Genomic DNA, 15,481 nt, shown 5'->3' on the forward strand with positions numbered 1-15,481 from the left:
GTAGTATCATGAAAGAGAAATATGTATCAGGTTTAAAACATTTTTTCAGAGCTGGTGTGGAATATGCTGCCTTAACCTTTGGAGTATTAATGGTCCATATTTTGGAAGTTATAACATGAAAAGTACAGACCAGTTGCTTTCCCTGTGAAAGGAGATCATTGACGTGACAGTTATTTTCCAAATGATGTGGGGTTAGAATTGGCAGAACTGGAAGCAGGAAAGCCGAATAGAGGAATACTGGTGTTATTAAAGAGAGAAATCTGACCTCAGTCTCAAACATTAAAGGCTGTATAAGTAAATTTGTCAGTAATCTTACCAATTGTATTTGAAGTAGAATAATTTATTGTTACTATCTGGAGCAAGCATAATCTAAAATTAAACAAAATTGGACACTTTCATTGAAAGACTGGTTTGAATTTCAACAATAAAGAGTTCATTTTTGTGTCTCATGTGTTGCTGATTAAATGGACAAAGAAATAAAATTCATCAGATGAATGATTTTGCCATGGAAGTGAAATTCTACTGTGGTATCAATATGAATCTTTAAGCCTGTAAACTATATGGAGTTGTTATTGGAGTAAGAAAGGCTTCATATTTACTGATGTTAAATATAAATGGAGGGAAAAAGATAGTTGTTTAGAAGGAATTGATGTTAGTCAAGCAGTTGGTCAAGTTATGTGCATTCTTTAAGCGGGTGAGGCAAGTTAACAATGCAATCATAGCCACGCACACAGGAATTGAATTTTGTGGTCAGCTCAGTTTTCTTTCATCAATATTAACTTTGAGGTATTTCTGAGAGAATCATATTTTCATTAGTTTCTTGTTAGCTTTGCAGGTATCTTGATATTGTTTTGAAGCTTGCATTCTGAAAGTGTCTTCAATTGCATTTAAATGTGACGCTCAGGTGATCCAAGCGCTGCACTTTGTATAAGGTATTACCAAATGCAAAAGTGATGCAGAGCTGGGCATGCATTTGTAGTATGCAATATAATCATTGATTCAAGTGGCACTTAAATCAGCACAATGTCTGCTTGTTTTGGGCCACTATCTGACCTCAGGGTCTGTTATTGCTCTCTGGCTAAATTATATCTCCAAATTGGCAACATAAATTGTAGTGTTTTGATTTGTTTACAGTGATTACTTTCCTCAAATGTGTAAGTGTATCCTGTATCCTCAGAGGCTGCATGGTAACAGTATTACATTGATATAATGAAAGGTATATTTAACCTTTGCACCTTTTTGTTCTTTATTTCTGCTTCAATTGGCAGTAAGTATTTCAGTTTTCCAGAAGATTTGGTAGAATTTTTATTAAGTGGTAAATGAAATGTTAAGATACTGTAGTTGTCCATTCACTTTTATTAAATGCATTAAAAAAGACATGAAAACTGGGGACATGAAACAAACTAAAAATCCAGACACCACACTGATCAGTCAGTATCAATAAAGACATACAATATGTTCATATCTTGTGTTACAATTAAGACATCACTATCATCATATGTCTTTATTGATGCTTTCAACTGGCTGTATTATATTTTGTTTTCATTTGATATATTTAAGTATGATACTGTTTTATGAATCACTATTATATTCTGTTTTTATATAGTACCATTGATTTTCTTATTATTTAGGTTTTAAAAGGAGATATACGTCCAGCTATAGAAACTCATGAGATGTTATATCAAGTGACAAAAAAGCACAACTTCCTTCCAGAGGTAATGGGAACTTTCAAGCACTTTTAATTGCTTAACTTAATTTTAATCATTATTAATATTTAAACTGCATTGATGTTGTTTATTAATACATGAAGCCTGGCATGCTTAACTGTTTTACTTTTGTTATGTTTTCAGTTGTGATTTGCAGATCTTTTTTGCTATCTCTGTTTTTTCAGATGACCTGATTCTTTACAGTTTGCTTCATTTTCCCCATTCAATAGTTTATTTTACTATATTTATACCTTGGTCCTCATGTCGTTCTTTTGCACTTTGCTGATTGTAGGTTAACGACAGAGAATTAATTAGCTCCTTCCTTAACCAGTATTTTCTAAAGAAACCCAACTGGTTATCTGTCTCATTATTTATGGAATATTGCAGCAACACTTGCTCATATAATGAGTATACTTAAAAGTAATTTATTCAAAATGAAATACTTCAGGACATTCTGAAAAACATCTTTTTATCCCAAGAAGCGTGTGATGTTTTTTTATTTCTACCTTCTAACTTCTATCTTAATCCTTTTGTTTTTCTGTATGTTGTTAAAGGCACAGTTGAACTTATTTTAAATTCATTCTTGGGAAATGGACATGCTGAGAAGGGCAGTACTTACTGTCCATCCACTGTTCCCTGATGTTTGCACTGGTTTGACTTCAGAACTGCTGCAGTGTTCATTCTTCATGTGTAGCTTTAGTTGCATTATGGATCAGCAGATTTTCCTTTATAAAGAATATCAATAAATGTCTTTTTGTATTTTTGTCTCTGTTTTTCAAACTTTCATCTTGCTGTGCTGCGAACTAGAGTTCTCTCAATTGTTAGTCCAAGCCTCTGAATGACTGCATTAGTAACACAATGGGCATGTCCTTTATATTCCCTCTCTCCTGCAATCGCCAGTCACTGCAGTCTGCTAAAGAAACCATTTCAATTGTTCTACCATTTCTAAATTTTAAAACTAAAGCTTGGAATTAGCTTATCATAACTTTCTGATTCTGTCTTACCACAACGTTACAATATTGATACTGCCTTGTGATATAAACCTTAACTGACTCAAAATGCTATATTTTTGATTTCAGAACCTAATGCACTAGTCAAAGTCCCCAACTCTGAAGATAACCCAACTATTCCTTTAAGTATGCCATATTCCCTCAATCCCATGTTCTTTAATTTTGTTTAATGTCATCTTACATAGTACCTTATTGAAAGCCTTCCAAAAGTAAAAATGTATCATATTAGTCAGGGTATCAAGGGATATGGGGAAAAAGCCGGAAATTGGAACTAGACGGGAGAATAGTTTAGCTCATGGTGGAGTGGACTCGATGGGCCAAATGGCCTGCTTCTGCTCCTTTGTCTTGTGATCCACTGGTTTGCCCTTTGCAATTCTGATGGTTACACCAATCTCACACGATTCATCAAAACGTGATTTCTCTTTTGTAAATCCACTTTGACTCGGCCCAGTCTTCCTATTAATTTCTGAGATCCAGTTATGATTTGATTTAACAATAGAGTCCATCATTTTCTCCGCCTTTTGGTAATCTTTGTGTTGTTCTATAAATTTTTTCTTTGAAATCTTCGATCATATTTTCTAGGCTTTTACCACTGATTTTAGAGTTCACTGGGCCCAACACCCTCTCCGACCTGAATTTGCTGAAAGTACCTATTTCCTATATAAGGTACGTTTCTGCTTTTTCAAATTCAAGTTTAAGCTTAATTGTCATTTAACTATACACATGTATACAGCTAAATGAAACAGCATTCCTCTGGGGCTATGGTGTAAAACACAGTATATACAGTCACACACAGCACATATAGTTACAATAGCACATACAGTCATAAATTAATATTAGCACAAGTCCCTGAGTGGCATGGCCTGAAGATGATGGTGCATGGGATGTCGTTCTGGAGCCATGTTTCTGCAATTGAAGTTTCCAGCAGTTCCTCATTTTGCACTGATTCAGTCACAGAAAAGCATTTCAGCTTGTCTTTCATGGAGGGAACACTGGAGGGTAGCACTGGTAGGAGAGCTGGCCTGCAGGGGCCAACCCCCAGCCTAACATGGGTTCCAGCGCGCCCACCATGTCTCTCCTCTCCCACACTGCCTCCGGCACCTCCTCCTCAAGTGGCTGTGCCTAGGCATGAGGAATGGAGGGCACACAGCTCCCCCCGGTCAGTCTTGCTTGCCAACGAACCAGACTTGCTGTATTTTATACAGTAGATTCCGGGTTAATTAGCACAGATCAGGGCCAGTATGTTTTGGCCCAATTAGCCAAAGTTTCATGGAAGTAGTTAAAAAGGTATAAAAAGACAAACTGAGTAATAAATTATATTTTTAAATCAAATGCACAACAAATTAAAGCACTACCAATAGTACTACAGTACTATAAAACTGTGATTTAGTTCCTAACAGTTCTTGATGGAGAAGTTCATCCAGTGTATGCAATGGACAAAATCAATGCAGATGCCTGGTGCAGATAATGGACTGCCTTCATACAAAGCTATCGATGGTTGTATCCTCCAAATGTTAATTTTCATTGTAACATTCAAGATGATTGTTGATACGGTTAAATTCCTCATGGTTCCAATGTGTTGAAATAGTGAAATCGTTTGATTTTCACTCCTAGCAGTTTTTGGTACCTCCAAGCTAAAGCCAAACTAATTTGCAAGGGGGATGGGACCCGGAGCGATAGAGCAGTGAAAGAAGTGCATGGAGTAAAGCCAGATCTAACATATAGAGAGGCTTTGAGGAAAGAGAAGCAGAATAAAGGGTGTAATGGTAGTAAGGTAGAAGGGCTAAAGTGTGTGTACTTCAATGCAAGAAGCATCAGGAACAAAGGTGATGAACTGAGAGCTTGGATACATACATGGAATTATGATGTAGTGGCCATTACAGAGACTTGGCTGGAACCAGGGCAGGAATGGATTCTCAATATTCCTGGATTTCAGTGCTTTAAAAGGGATAGAGAGGGGGGAAAAGGGGAGGAGAGGTGGGATTACTGGTCAGGGATACTATTACAGCTACAGAAAGGGTGGGTAATGTAACAGGATCCTCTTATGAGTCAGTATGGGTGGAAGTCAGGAACAGGAAGGGAGAGGTTACTCTATTGGGGGTATTCTGTAGGCCCCCTGGTAGCAGGTGAGATACCAAGGAGCAGATTGGGAGGCAGATTTTGGAAAGGTGCAAAAATAACAGGGTTGTTATCATGGGTGACTTTAACTTCCCTAATATTGATTGGCACCTGATTAGTTCCAAGGATTTGGATGGAGCAGAGTTTGTTAAGTGTGTCCAGGCCGGATTCCTGTCACAGTATGTTGACAGGCTGACTAGGGGGAATGCCATTCTAAATCTAGTATTAGGTAACGAACCGGGTCAGGTCACAGATCTGTCAGTGGGTGAGCATCTGGGGGACAGTGACCAACGCTCCCTGGCCTTTAGCATTATCATGGAAATGGATAGAATCAGAGAGGACAGGAAAATTTTAAATTGGGGAAGGGCAAATTATGAGGCTATAAGGCTAGAACTTGCAGGTGTGAATTGGGATGATGTTTTTGCAGGGAAATGTACTATGGACATGTGGTCAATGTTTAGGGATGTCTTGCAGGATGTTAGGGATAAATTTGTCCCGGTGAGGAAGATAAAGAATGGTAGGGTGAAGGAACCATGGATGGCAAGTGAGGTGGAAAATCTAGTCAGGTGGAAGAAGGGAGCATACACGAGGTTTAGGAAGCAAGGATCAGATGGGTCTATTGAGGAACATAGGGTAGCAAGAAAGGAGCTTAAGAAGGGGCTGAGAAGAGCAAGAAGGGGGCATGGGAAGGCCTTGGTGGGTAGGGTTAAGGAAAACCCCAAGGCATTCTTCAATTATGTGAAGAACAAAAGGATGACAGGAGTGAAGGTAGGACTGATTAGAGATAAAGGTGGGAAGATGTGCTTGGAGGCTGTGGAAGTGAACGATGTCCTCAATGAATACTTCTCTTCAGTATTCACCAATGAGAGGGAACTTGATGACGGTGAGGACAATATGAGTGAGGTTGATGTTCTGGAGCATGTTGATATTAAGGGAGAGGAGGTGTTGGAGTTGTTAAAATACTTTAGGATGGATAAATCCCCGGGGCTTGACAGAATATTCCCCAGGCTGCTCCACGGGTTGAGGGAAGAGATTGCTGAGCCTCTGGCTAGGATCTTTATGTCCTTGTTGTCCATAGGAATGGTACCAGAGGGTTGGAGGGAGGTGAATGTTCTCCCCATGTTCAAAAAAGGTAGTAGGAATAGTCCAGGTAATTATAGACCAGTGAGCCTTAAGTCTGTGGTGGGAAAGCTGTTGAAAAAGATTCTTAGAGATAAGATCTATGGGCATTTAGAGAATCATGGTCTGATCAGGGGCAGTCAGCATGGCTTTGTGAAGGGCAGATCGTGCCTAACAAGCCTGATAGAGTTCTTTGAGGAGGTGACCAGGCATATAGATGAGGGTAGTGCAGTGGATGTGATCTACATGGATTTTAGTAAGGCATTTGACAAGGTTCCACATGGTAGGCTTATTCAGAAAGTCAGAAGGCATGGGATCCAGGGAAGTTTGGCCAGGTGGATTCAGAATTGGCTTACCTGCAGAAGGCAGAGGGTCGTGGTGGAGGGAGTGCATTCAGATTGGAGGGTTGTGACTAGTGGTGTCCCACAAGGATCTGTTCTGGGACCTCTACTTTTTGTGATTTTTATTAACAACCTGGATGTGGGGGTAGAAGGGTGGGTTGGCAAGTTTGCAGACGACACAAAGGTTGATGGTGTTTTGGATAGTGTAGAGGATTGTCGTAGATTGCAGAGAGACATTGATAGGATGCAGAAGTGGTCTGAGAAGTGACAGATGGAGTTCAACCCGGAGAAGTGTGAGGTGGTACACTTTGGAAGGACAAACTCCAAGGCAGAGTACAAAGTAAATGGCAGGATACTTGGTAGTGTGGAGAAACAGAGGGATCTGGGGGTACATGTCCACAGATCCCTGAAAGTTGCCTCACAGGTAGATAGGGTAGTTAAGAAAGCTTATGGGGTGTAAGCTTTCATAAGTCGAGGGATAGAGTTTAAGAGTCGCGATGTAATGATGCAGCTCTACAAAACTCTGGTTAGGCCACACTTGGAGTACTGTGTCCAGTTCTGGTTGCCTCACTATAGGAAGGATGTGGAAGCATTGGAAAGGGTACAGAGGAGATTTACCAGGATGCTGCCTGGTTTAGAGAGTATGGATTATGATCAGAGATTAAGGGAGCTAGGGCTTTACTCTTTGGAGAGAAGGAGGATGAGAGGACACATAGCCAGCACCTCTTCCCCAGGGCACCACTGCTCAGTACAAGAGGTCATGGCTTTAAGGTAAGGGGAGGGAAGTTCAAGAGGGATTTTAGAAGAAGGTTTTTTACTCAGAGAGTAATAGGTGCGTGAAATGCACTGCCTGAGTCAGTGGTGGAGGCAGATACACTAGTGAAGTTAAAGAGACTACTAGACAGGTATATGGAGGAATTTAAGTTGGGGGGTTATGTGGGAGGCAGGGTTTGAGGGTCGGCACAACATTGTGGGCCGAAGGGCCTGTAATGTGGTGGACTATTCTATGTTCTAAGCCTGAATATTTGAAACTTCAGTGAGCAAAGCGGTTTGGAATTGTCTTTCTGCTTATTTCTTGCCAACTATCAATGACAAAAATCACTATTTCTTGAACACAAACACACGCGACTGATGCAATTTAACAGGAGTTCAATCTAGACACAGTGTAGTGTCTGACAACCACACAGGTGCGCACGACTGATGCTAGCTAGAACCTATTTGGCAATAGTCTGCTGCCCCAATTAAGTGGCATAGTGTCCCAAATAAACAAAGAGAATCCAGCTATTTTCTCAATTAGTTTTTGTTCTTTAAGAGTTAACCCCAATAAGCAGCTGTCTGATTAACTGATGTCCCAATTAACTGGAATCCATTGTATTACCAATGTCCAACCGTAACTTGCCATCACGAGAAAAACATGGACCTGGAGAGGCTGCTCAACCGAGTGCACCACCATATTACCAGAAGCCCGTGCAATAAAATACAAATGTGCTTCATTTTAAAATTGTATTTGAAAAATGCAAGAATTCATGCACAATTCTGGACCAGTAGCTGCTATTTAAGTGTTAATGACAACTATTACTGTAAACAGGCGACAGGGGATAAATATTACCTGGAGGTGGGAAAGACTATAATTGAAAACCTGAATAAGTATGCCCGTGTACCATGTGGCTTTGCAGCAATGAAAGATGTTCGTACAGGAAGCCATGAGGACAGGTCAGTCCCTTCATTACTTTTTATTGGTTCTCTTTTCCTTTCACTGAAGTAAGCATTAAAATGTCTGAATCTGATTATGGATCACTAGGAACACCACCTATCAATCCTGGTAATTTTATTCTTATCATTCTGTTTCTAATAATCAGTCACCAAACCATTCATAAAGTTAACTCCAAGTTTGTGTATTCTTCTGGAATGAATATTTATTGTACAGTGTGGTTATTTACCCCATTTCAACTTGAAATAAAAGTAATTCAGATGGATCCCTATTTCTAGACTTTGGTTTTTAGCTTTGTAATTTATACCATACTAGATTCTCATAAAGGTTCTTCTTAAATATTATGTTTTCAGTGGTTATCACCCTTTGAGGCAGTGGTTTCCAGAGCACAATCAGTCTGAGTAAAAGCAATTTTCAGTGGTGGTCTCTGATCTTTTTCTTCCTAACGTTGTATCTTTGCAGCTTTTGTTTTTGACCACTATGCCGTTGGGAACTGTGTGATTCCTATTTACTCCAGCCAGGCCTAATTAGGGCTTATATTTGTAATTTATATAGTTTCTACATTCTATGCCATGCCCAGTAAATTTTTGTACATCCCCATAATCTATCCAACCTGACACTTTTGTGAGTGTAGGTAGAACAGTTTCCAATGTTTTTGATAAGGTTTTGGAAAAAAAAATCTTTTTTAATCAAACGCTTACTGCAGCTTTTCTTGATTTTTTTTGTTTACTTGCCTAATAGAAACAATGATCTAGAGAAAGAGGGGAAGATTTTTAAATCATTTATAATAAGCAAAATTTTCAATCTTGAAGTTAGACATTTCTATTGAGTCTTTTACTTGCACTCAAGAGGACAGAACAGTCAAACAGAGCAACACTCTCTCAATTTTATAGGAATTTGACCTCTTGTGTGAAGCATTAAATCTTACATGGAAGTATCATACTGAACTTAAATCTGTGCTGTCATAGCACTGAAAAACTGAAGCTGGTTAGAAGTATGCAGTAATTATAGTAATGCTTGGGTATTATGAAAGTTGTATTGTAGAATAGCTCTTTTTAGAAAGTTTATTTTTCTATTGTTCATGAGTCAATTCCAAATTGCACCTTACGACCATAAAAACAGGTAATTAAATATGTATGTAGGCCCAATTCTTGGTTGTTTCCTTTGTCTTTTGTCTTGACATTTAGTTTAGCTTTTGGTAAAATAACTGGGTAAATGAGCATCATGTCATATTTGGCAATATGAAGTATTGGGTTATCTTGGTTTTTGTAACTTTTTGTTATCCAAGTATCACTGTATTATGAAATGCTTATAAAATTGTAAAGGATGTATTAAATAAGTAATCAATCTGAACAATATTAAAAATTCTGTTTTGAGATCCATCGTTTATTTCTTCCTGAAAAAGGAAAACAGAAGTATGGCTCTTGAGAATCAGATCACTTTTAAATAACTAAACATTTTTTATTTTCTCTTTTCATACAGAAATATTAGATCAATTATTTTAAACCTGCCTGCATTAGTTTGACTTCCATACCCTGAATTTTTCCAATTGGTATATATATATGCATCTTCTAATATATAATAGGTTTTGTATACCTAACCCCTTAAGTTTGAAAGGGAGCTGTGAGTCAATTATCAATTAACTAATTTATGAGGCTGAACAATTTGCAGAGTTATCTCTTTTAATACCTTTGAACTTGTTACCACAGAATTCTCAACACATAGATATCCATGTGGTTTGGGCATGCTGCGAGATGACACAATCACAATCCCAAATAAAGTTATATAAAAATACATCACTTTTGTTACACTTTAGTTAGATAAAAATTAGATATTAATATTTTAATTTTTACACAGAATGGATTCCTTTTTCTTGGCTGAAATGTTCAAATACCTGTTTCTTCTATTTGCTGAGAAAGAGGATGTTCTCTTCGATGTTGAGGATTATATCTTTACCACTGAGGCCCACCTGTTGCCACTTTGGCTTTCTACCAATTTCACCAAGGAAAAGAAAAATGAGGTAGGTGACAATATTTACTGGAATATTGCAAATGTGAATGGAATATATATAGATAAGCAAATCAATTAAAGTTACAAATGTAAGTTTGCTTTTAGATTATCTTCATTTGCGCTTTGATCATATTGCTTTACATAGACTGATCTACTGTAATCACAACTTTAAATCATCATGTTCTATCAAATTATTAGTGTACTATTGTCTCTTAAACTGTATGTATTTTATGAGCAGCTGAATGGATGTAAAATAACACTTAAATGTTTAGTATTTCCAACAAGAAATCTACTACCATTGATTTTTATAAGGAAAATCCCTTATCATATGCTGTGCATGGTCTCCAATGAGAGAATAACTGATTTTTTTTTTTTTGTTGAGTTTGCCCCTTGATTTTTGAGAACCAAACCCAAAGGGTTGACACGCACAAACTGCTGAAGGAACTCAGCAGGTTAGACAACATCCATGGAAAGGAATAAAGAGTTGACATTTCAGACCAAGGCCCTTCATTCAGGACTCAAAAGGTTATTTTCTTTCCCCTGGATCCTGATTGACATGCATTTTCAGTAATTTCTACAAAGTCTTCTAAAATATTACAGCGACTGTAATGAAAGAATTTACATGAGTTGGTTAGTTCATTGATTTATATTTGATTTTTAATAATCAAAATATTGTGCTTTTGTTTGTGCATAACTTAAGCACACAAGTAGAAAAAAGCAGGTTTGCAACTGCTTAAGAAGACCAGTATCATCCCAGTACCTAAGAAGAACAAGGTTATGTGCTTTAATGACTAATGCGCAGTAGCTCTGATATCAACCATCATGAAATGCTTGAAGAGGCTTGTCCTGGCCTGCATTTGTTCCAGCCTCCCAGACAACCTTGATCCCTGCAAGCTGTCTATTGCTGGAACATGTCAATGGCAGACATATCTCCCTGGCTCTACACCTATCCCTGGAGTAGCTGTACAGTAAAGACAGCTGTTATATTATTGTTCATTACTACAGCTCTGCCTTCAGTGCTAGAAAATGAACCTGAGGGTAGTATATGGTAATTTGATAATGTACTTTGTATAATTCCAAGCAAACTCACCTCCAAACTCCTAGACCTAAGGCTTAACATCTCTTTCTTCTGCAACAGAATTCTCAAATTCTTGACCTATAAGCTGCAGCCAGTAAGGATGGGCAGCAATACCACAGTCACAGTTATTAACACTGGCTGAATTCTCAGCCCTCTACTCCCTGTATAGAAGTACGGTCACTCGAGTGGAGTATCATGTTCTCCTATCGGGTCATTCCCTTAATAGTGAAGGCCAATGCGTGACCTTGTTTAATGTGGGGAGGCTGTTTCATGGACAGCCACCACACAGTTCTTGATTAATCGGTGTTAGGGTACCGTGGTGTGGAATGCAAGTCGACTGGGGACTCTTCACTGCTGTAGCCTTCACTTCTGTTGTGATGTGTCGTGTGTCATGAAATCTGGGTTGGGTTGCTGTTTGTCTGGAGCCTCCCCCTTAACCTAACCACCATGGGCGAACCTAGCAGCAGCTAAGCTCAAGAAGACACAGCTCATGAACTCACAAGCCTCTCCATTGCGACAAGGTGATGCTCCTCAGAGAAGATGCCTGATTACTCATGATTCTGCCCTAACTTCATGTACAAGTTTACGGTTGATACCACTGTAGATGGGCCATGTCTCACATAATGATGAATAGGAGCAGAAGAAAGAGATAGAGAGTTTAGTGAAATGGTGTCATGACAACAACCTTTCCCTCAATGGCAGCAGAACAAAAGAAAGGGTTAATGCATACTCCTTTCTTTATCAGTGGTGCTGAGATTGAAAGGACTGAGCGCTTCAAGTTCCTAGGAATGAACATCACCAGTAGCCTGTCCTGTTGCAACCGTGAAGACACCACGGGCAAGAAAGCACATCAACACCTTTACTTACTCAGGCGGCTAAAGAAATCTGGCATACCCTCACCAGTTTCTATCAATGTATCGCAGAAAGCACTCGATCTGAATACATTGTAACTATTCTGCCAGTGACCACTAGAAACTGCAAAGATGTTGACACAGCTCAGGAAACCAACCTCCCCTCTGTGGACTCTGTCTATACCTCTGCTGTCTCAGTAAGCTGGATCCCACCCACCCAAGACATTTTCTCCACTTTGCCATGGGACAAAAGTTACAAAATCATGAAAGTACGTCCCATCAGGCTCAAGGATAGCTTCTACCCCACTGTTATAAGACCATCCACAGATGCTACCTGAACCTGCTGGGTTTTGCTAATGTTTTCTGTTTTTACTTCTAAACATGCAGATGCAAAGTATGACTTTATTTTTATTCTCCTTCTAGACAACAAATTATGTAGTTTTGGATGACAGCAACTTTGATTGGTCATGCCCTAATACACAAGTTCTGTTCCCAAATGATCCTTCTTACGCCGACAGCATTCGTGAACCCTTTAAAAATGTGGTGGACAAAACTTGCCCAAAGACCAGCACTCGACAGTAAGAATTACTAATACTAAACTCAGACATTGTGATGCCAGATACAATCAGAGTCTGGGTATTTTTTTTACCATAAAAATGTAATGATTATATTTTACTGAAATGAATGCTTACACTTGGCTTGTGCCACACTCATCTCATGGTATTCACACATCTGTGAATGACCATTTATTGGGTGATATTATTTGTTTGTATAAATGCACATGTCAGTTTAGAGCTGCTGTAGAACCACAGAAACAGTTGAGTAATATGATAACATTTAGTATACATGCTGTGTTATACCAGGGTGTTGTATTTCAGTATGGAGTCTTAAGTAAGCTTAGTATATTTAGGATATACAGGTTACACAGGATTGCTTTAGTTTAACAGGGTTAACGATGGTGTTTGGTGTTGAAACCTGTTTTTGCAAAATCCTAATAATGTACAAATGAGCGAACTGAAACTAAAATTAAAGATGCTAAGTTATGAAGGTACTTTACTGCAGGAAATGAAGTCCAGTCCTGTAACTTAAATTCCCCCTTCCACCTCCCCCCAAGTCAGAAATGTCAAGTAAAATTGTGATTTTTCCTTTGTTGCAGGGAGGTAGGTGGCGATGGTCCTGGGGTCAGGTCACATCTGAGGGCCAGAGATTTTATGGCCAACAATCCTGAGCACCTTGAGTTACTGAAGAAAATGGGAGTCAGTCTAATTCACCTCAAGGATGGCCGAGTCCAGTTGGTTCAGCATGCAAACCAGGTGAAGCTGCTGCTTTGTTTTTGTTATTGAAAGTGCTAAACAGAAATATACTATTTAAAGTACAAATCCGGTGAGAAATCCAGTGAATTTAATGAATGTGCAAAAAATCATTGTTAATAAAATGGAACTGATACCAAAAAACAGGACATGGAGATTCTGTGTGAAGCATTGCAAGTAATGATAAATAAATGTACTAAATATAGGCAGATGGCATTTCTGCATAATCACTAGATGAACAAGAAAATTTAAGAGCTCAGTGTATATTTTAATAGATTTCTGAATGCAAACTGTTTGCTGAACATGAAAGAGTTTTAAATGGGATTCTATGGTTTAAAAAGTCAGAAATTCCTTATGTAATCTACAAGGAAAATACTAAGTACACAGACTCCCAATGCCTCGGAAATATCCTCCATTGTTTATATCTAAACAAAAGCCATGAAACTGAATATAAGAGTAAGGATGTGCACAAATCTGCTGAAACATTTGTTTTTCAATCAGTTCTAAAACACTACATGTTCAAAGGATGGAAGTGGAAGCAAAAATGAGAAATCACTGTCTTTTGTATTAAGGGAAGAATAAATGCAATAACGAGTGAATTTGATTTTTTCCTTCTCCCTCAGGCAGCAAGTGCACACGATGCAGAGGACGGTCTGCGTTTCATGCAGGAAATGATTGAATTATCTAGTCAGCAGCAGAAGGAGCAGCTGCCACCTCGGGCTGTCCAAATTGTCTCCCCTCCATTCCTCGGTCGAGTGGTACTCACAGCTGGACCAGCACAGTTTGGGACCGAGCTTTCCAAAATTACTAGTGGGGTATGAGTTTACTAATATTAATTGGCATTTGAGTACTGATTTACGGACCTAGTGTAACTTCTATGGTATATGGCAATTTCAGTTGTTATATAAGATAAATACACTCAAAAAATGTTTACTATTGTTTGATAGTTTTGGTATAAACACATTCAACAACATTACTAAAATAGACACATGAAGTTGTCATTTTAAAGCCTTGCTGCAAGAAAATGAGCCTTTAGGTCCTCAGAGATTGCAACCTTATGAATATCCAGTCACACGAATTGCAATTTATTCTCCCCCATGTTCCTACCAACTACCCCAGATTCTAACATTTAGCCACATACTAGGGACAGTTAACCAACCAGCCTGTGTGTTTTTGGGATGGGTGAGGAAGCTGGAGAAAGCACAAATTCCACGTAGCACTGGAGGTCAGGACTGAGTATAAATTGTTGGAGCTATGAGGTAACAGGCTATTGACTGCCACTGAGAAGCAAAAATATTTTGCCTTTTAAGTACAATTTGAAGGAAGATAATTGTATGTTTTTAAGGGTTGTTCTGCAGGATAAACACAATTGAAGTGATAAAATTAAGACTATTGCTGTAAATATTTATCTGGAAGAGGGGCATAAAGACAATGCTATGATGACAGTGATAGAATTTCAGGGTTATTGAAGTTGATACTGGATGTTGCTAGATGAAAATACAAATTTAAATAAAAATACACATTCATGTCATCTTAAATTCTGTTTGCTTATTAATTCTGTTGAGTTAATGGGCAACTCCAAAGTTACTGGTGAATCCCAATCCTATGAGAGGATGAATGTTATCTTCTGGAGAGAGCAGCAAATATACTGAATGACTGGGTTGTGTCTCAGTATTCCTCGTGACTTTTGGGGGGGTCAGAGTGCAAGGCTGCTGTAATATCATGAGAACAATACCTTCTTGTGAACTGTTCCATTTAGCTTCTCCATGTTTCATTAAATTGCTTACATCTTAATATTCTGATATTAGCAAACCCAGAAATTCTCATTTAGGCTTTTTTGTTCAGTTCAACAACAGATCCAGAACTCTATCCAAAACTCCAGCCTATAAAATAGGCTGCATTGTTGTGCAGCATTGGTAACCAGTTAAAAAGGGATTCAAATTACAAATGTTTTAAATTCTTAATGGAGCTGATGCTGAAATTATCCAAAAAACAGACATTAGAAGGTTTGGCTCATCACGATCTTATCCAAGTTTTTCACTGTATTCACACTTGCCTTACTTCTCTCCTCTGAGTTGGGATTACCCAAGATGCCCAAATTTTGGAATAAGATAAAGAAGATTTGTTAAGTAACTAAAATAAACTGTATTTCTTAAAATTCACAACCTGGCAGAGTCTTTGACCCAGGGATACTTGATTTTGGGCATTGGATCTGCTTATTACTATC

The 15,481-nt window shown here is 38.4% G+C and overlaps 1 protein-coding gene across 2 annotated transcripts in view; it reads left to right on the top strand.

Annotated features, from left to right (window-relative positions):
- The window catches only part of edem3 (ER degradation enhancer, mannosidase alpha-like 3), a 71,775-nt gene that overhangs the window by 42,296 nt on the left and 13,998 nt on the right, over positions 1 to 15,481 (top strand). For both annotated transcript variants that reach the window (XM_073063308.1, XM_073063309.1), the window contains exons 11-17: positions 1,632 to 1,715; positions 3,299 to 3,382; positions 7,883 to 8,007; positions 9,863 to 10,025; positions 12,368 to 12,522; positions 13,101 to 13,257; positions 13,878 to 14,069. In XM_073063308.1, the coding sequence (XP_072919409.1) occupies positions 1,632 to 1,715; positions 3,299 to 3,382; positions 7,883 to 8,007; positions 9,863 to 10,025; positions 12,368 to 12,522; positions 13,101 to 13,257; positions 13,878 to 14,069 (960 nt within the window). The remainder of the gene's footprint in view (positions 1 to 1,631; positions 1,716 to 3,298; positions 3,383 to 7,882; positions 8,008 to 9,862; positions 10,026 to 12,367; positions 12,523 to 13,100; positions 13,258 to 13,877; positions 14,070 to 15,481) is intronic.

Source organism: Hemitrygon akajei, chromosome 12, assembly GCF_048418815.1.
Source record: "Hemitrygon akajei chromosome 12, sHemAka1.3, whole genome shotgun sequence".
Taxonomy (NCBI): Eukaryota; Metazoa; Chordata; class Chondrichthyes; order Myliobatiformes; family Dasyatidae; genus Hemitrygon; species Hemitrygon akajei.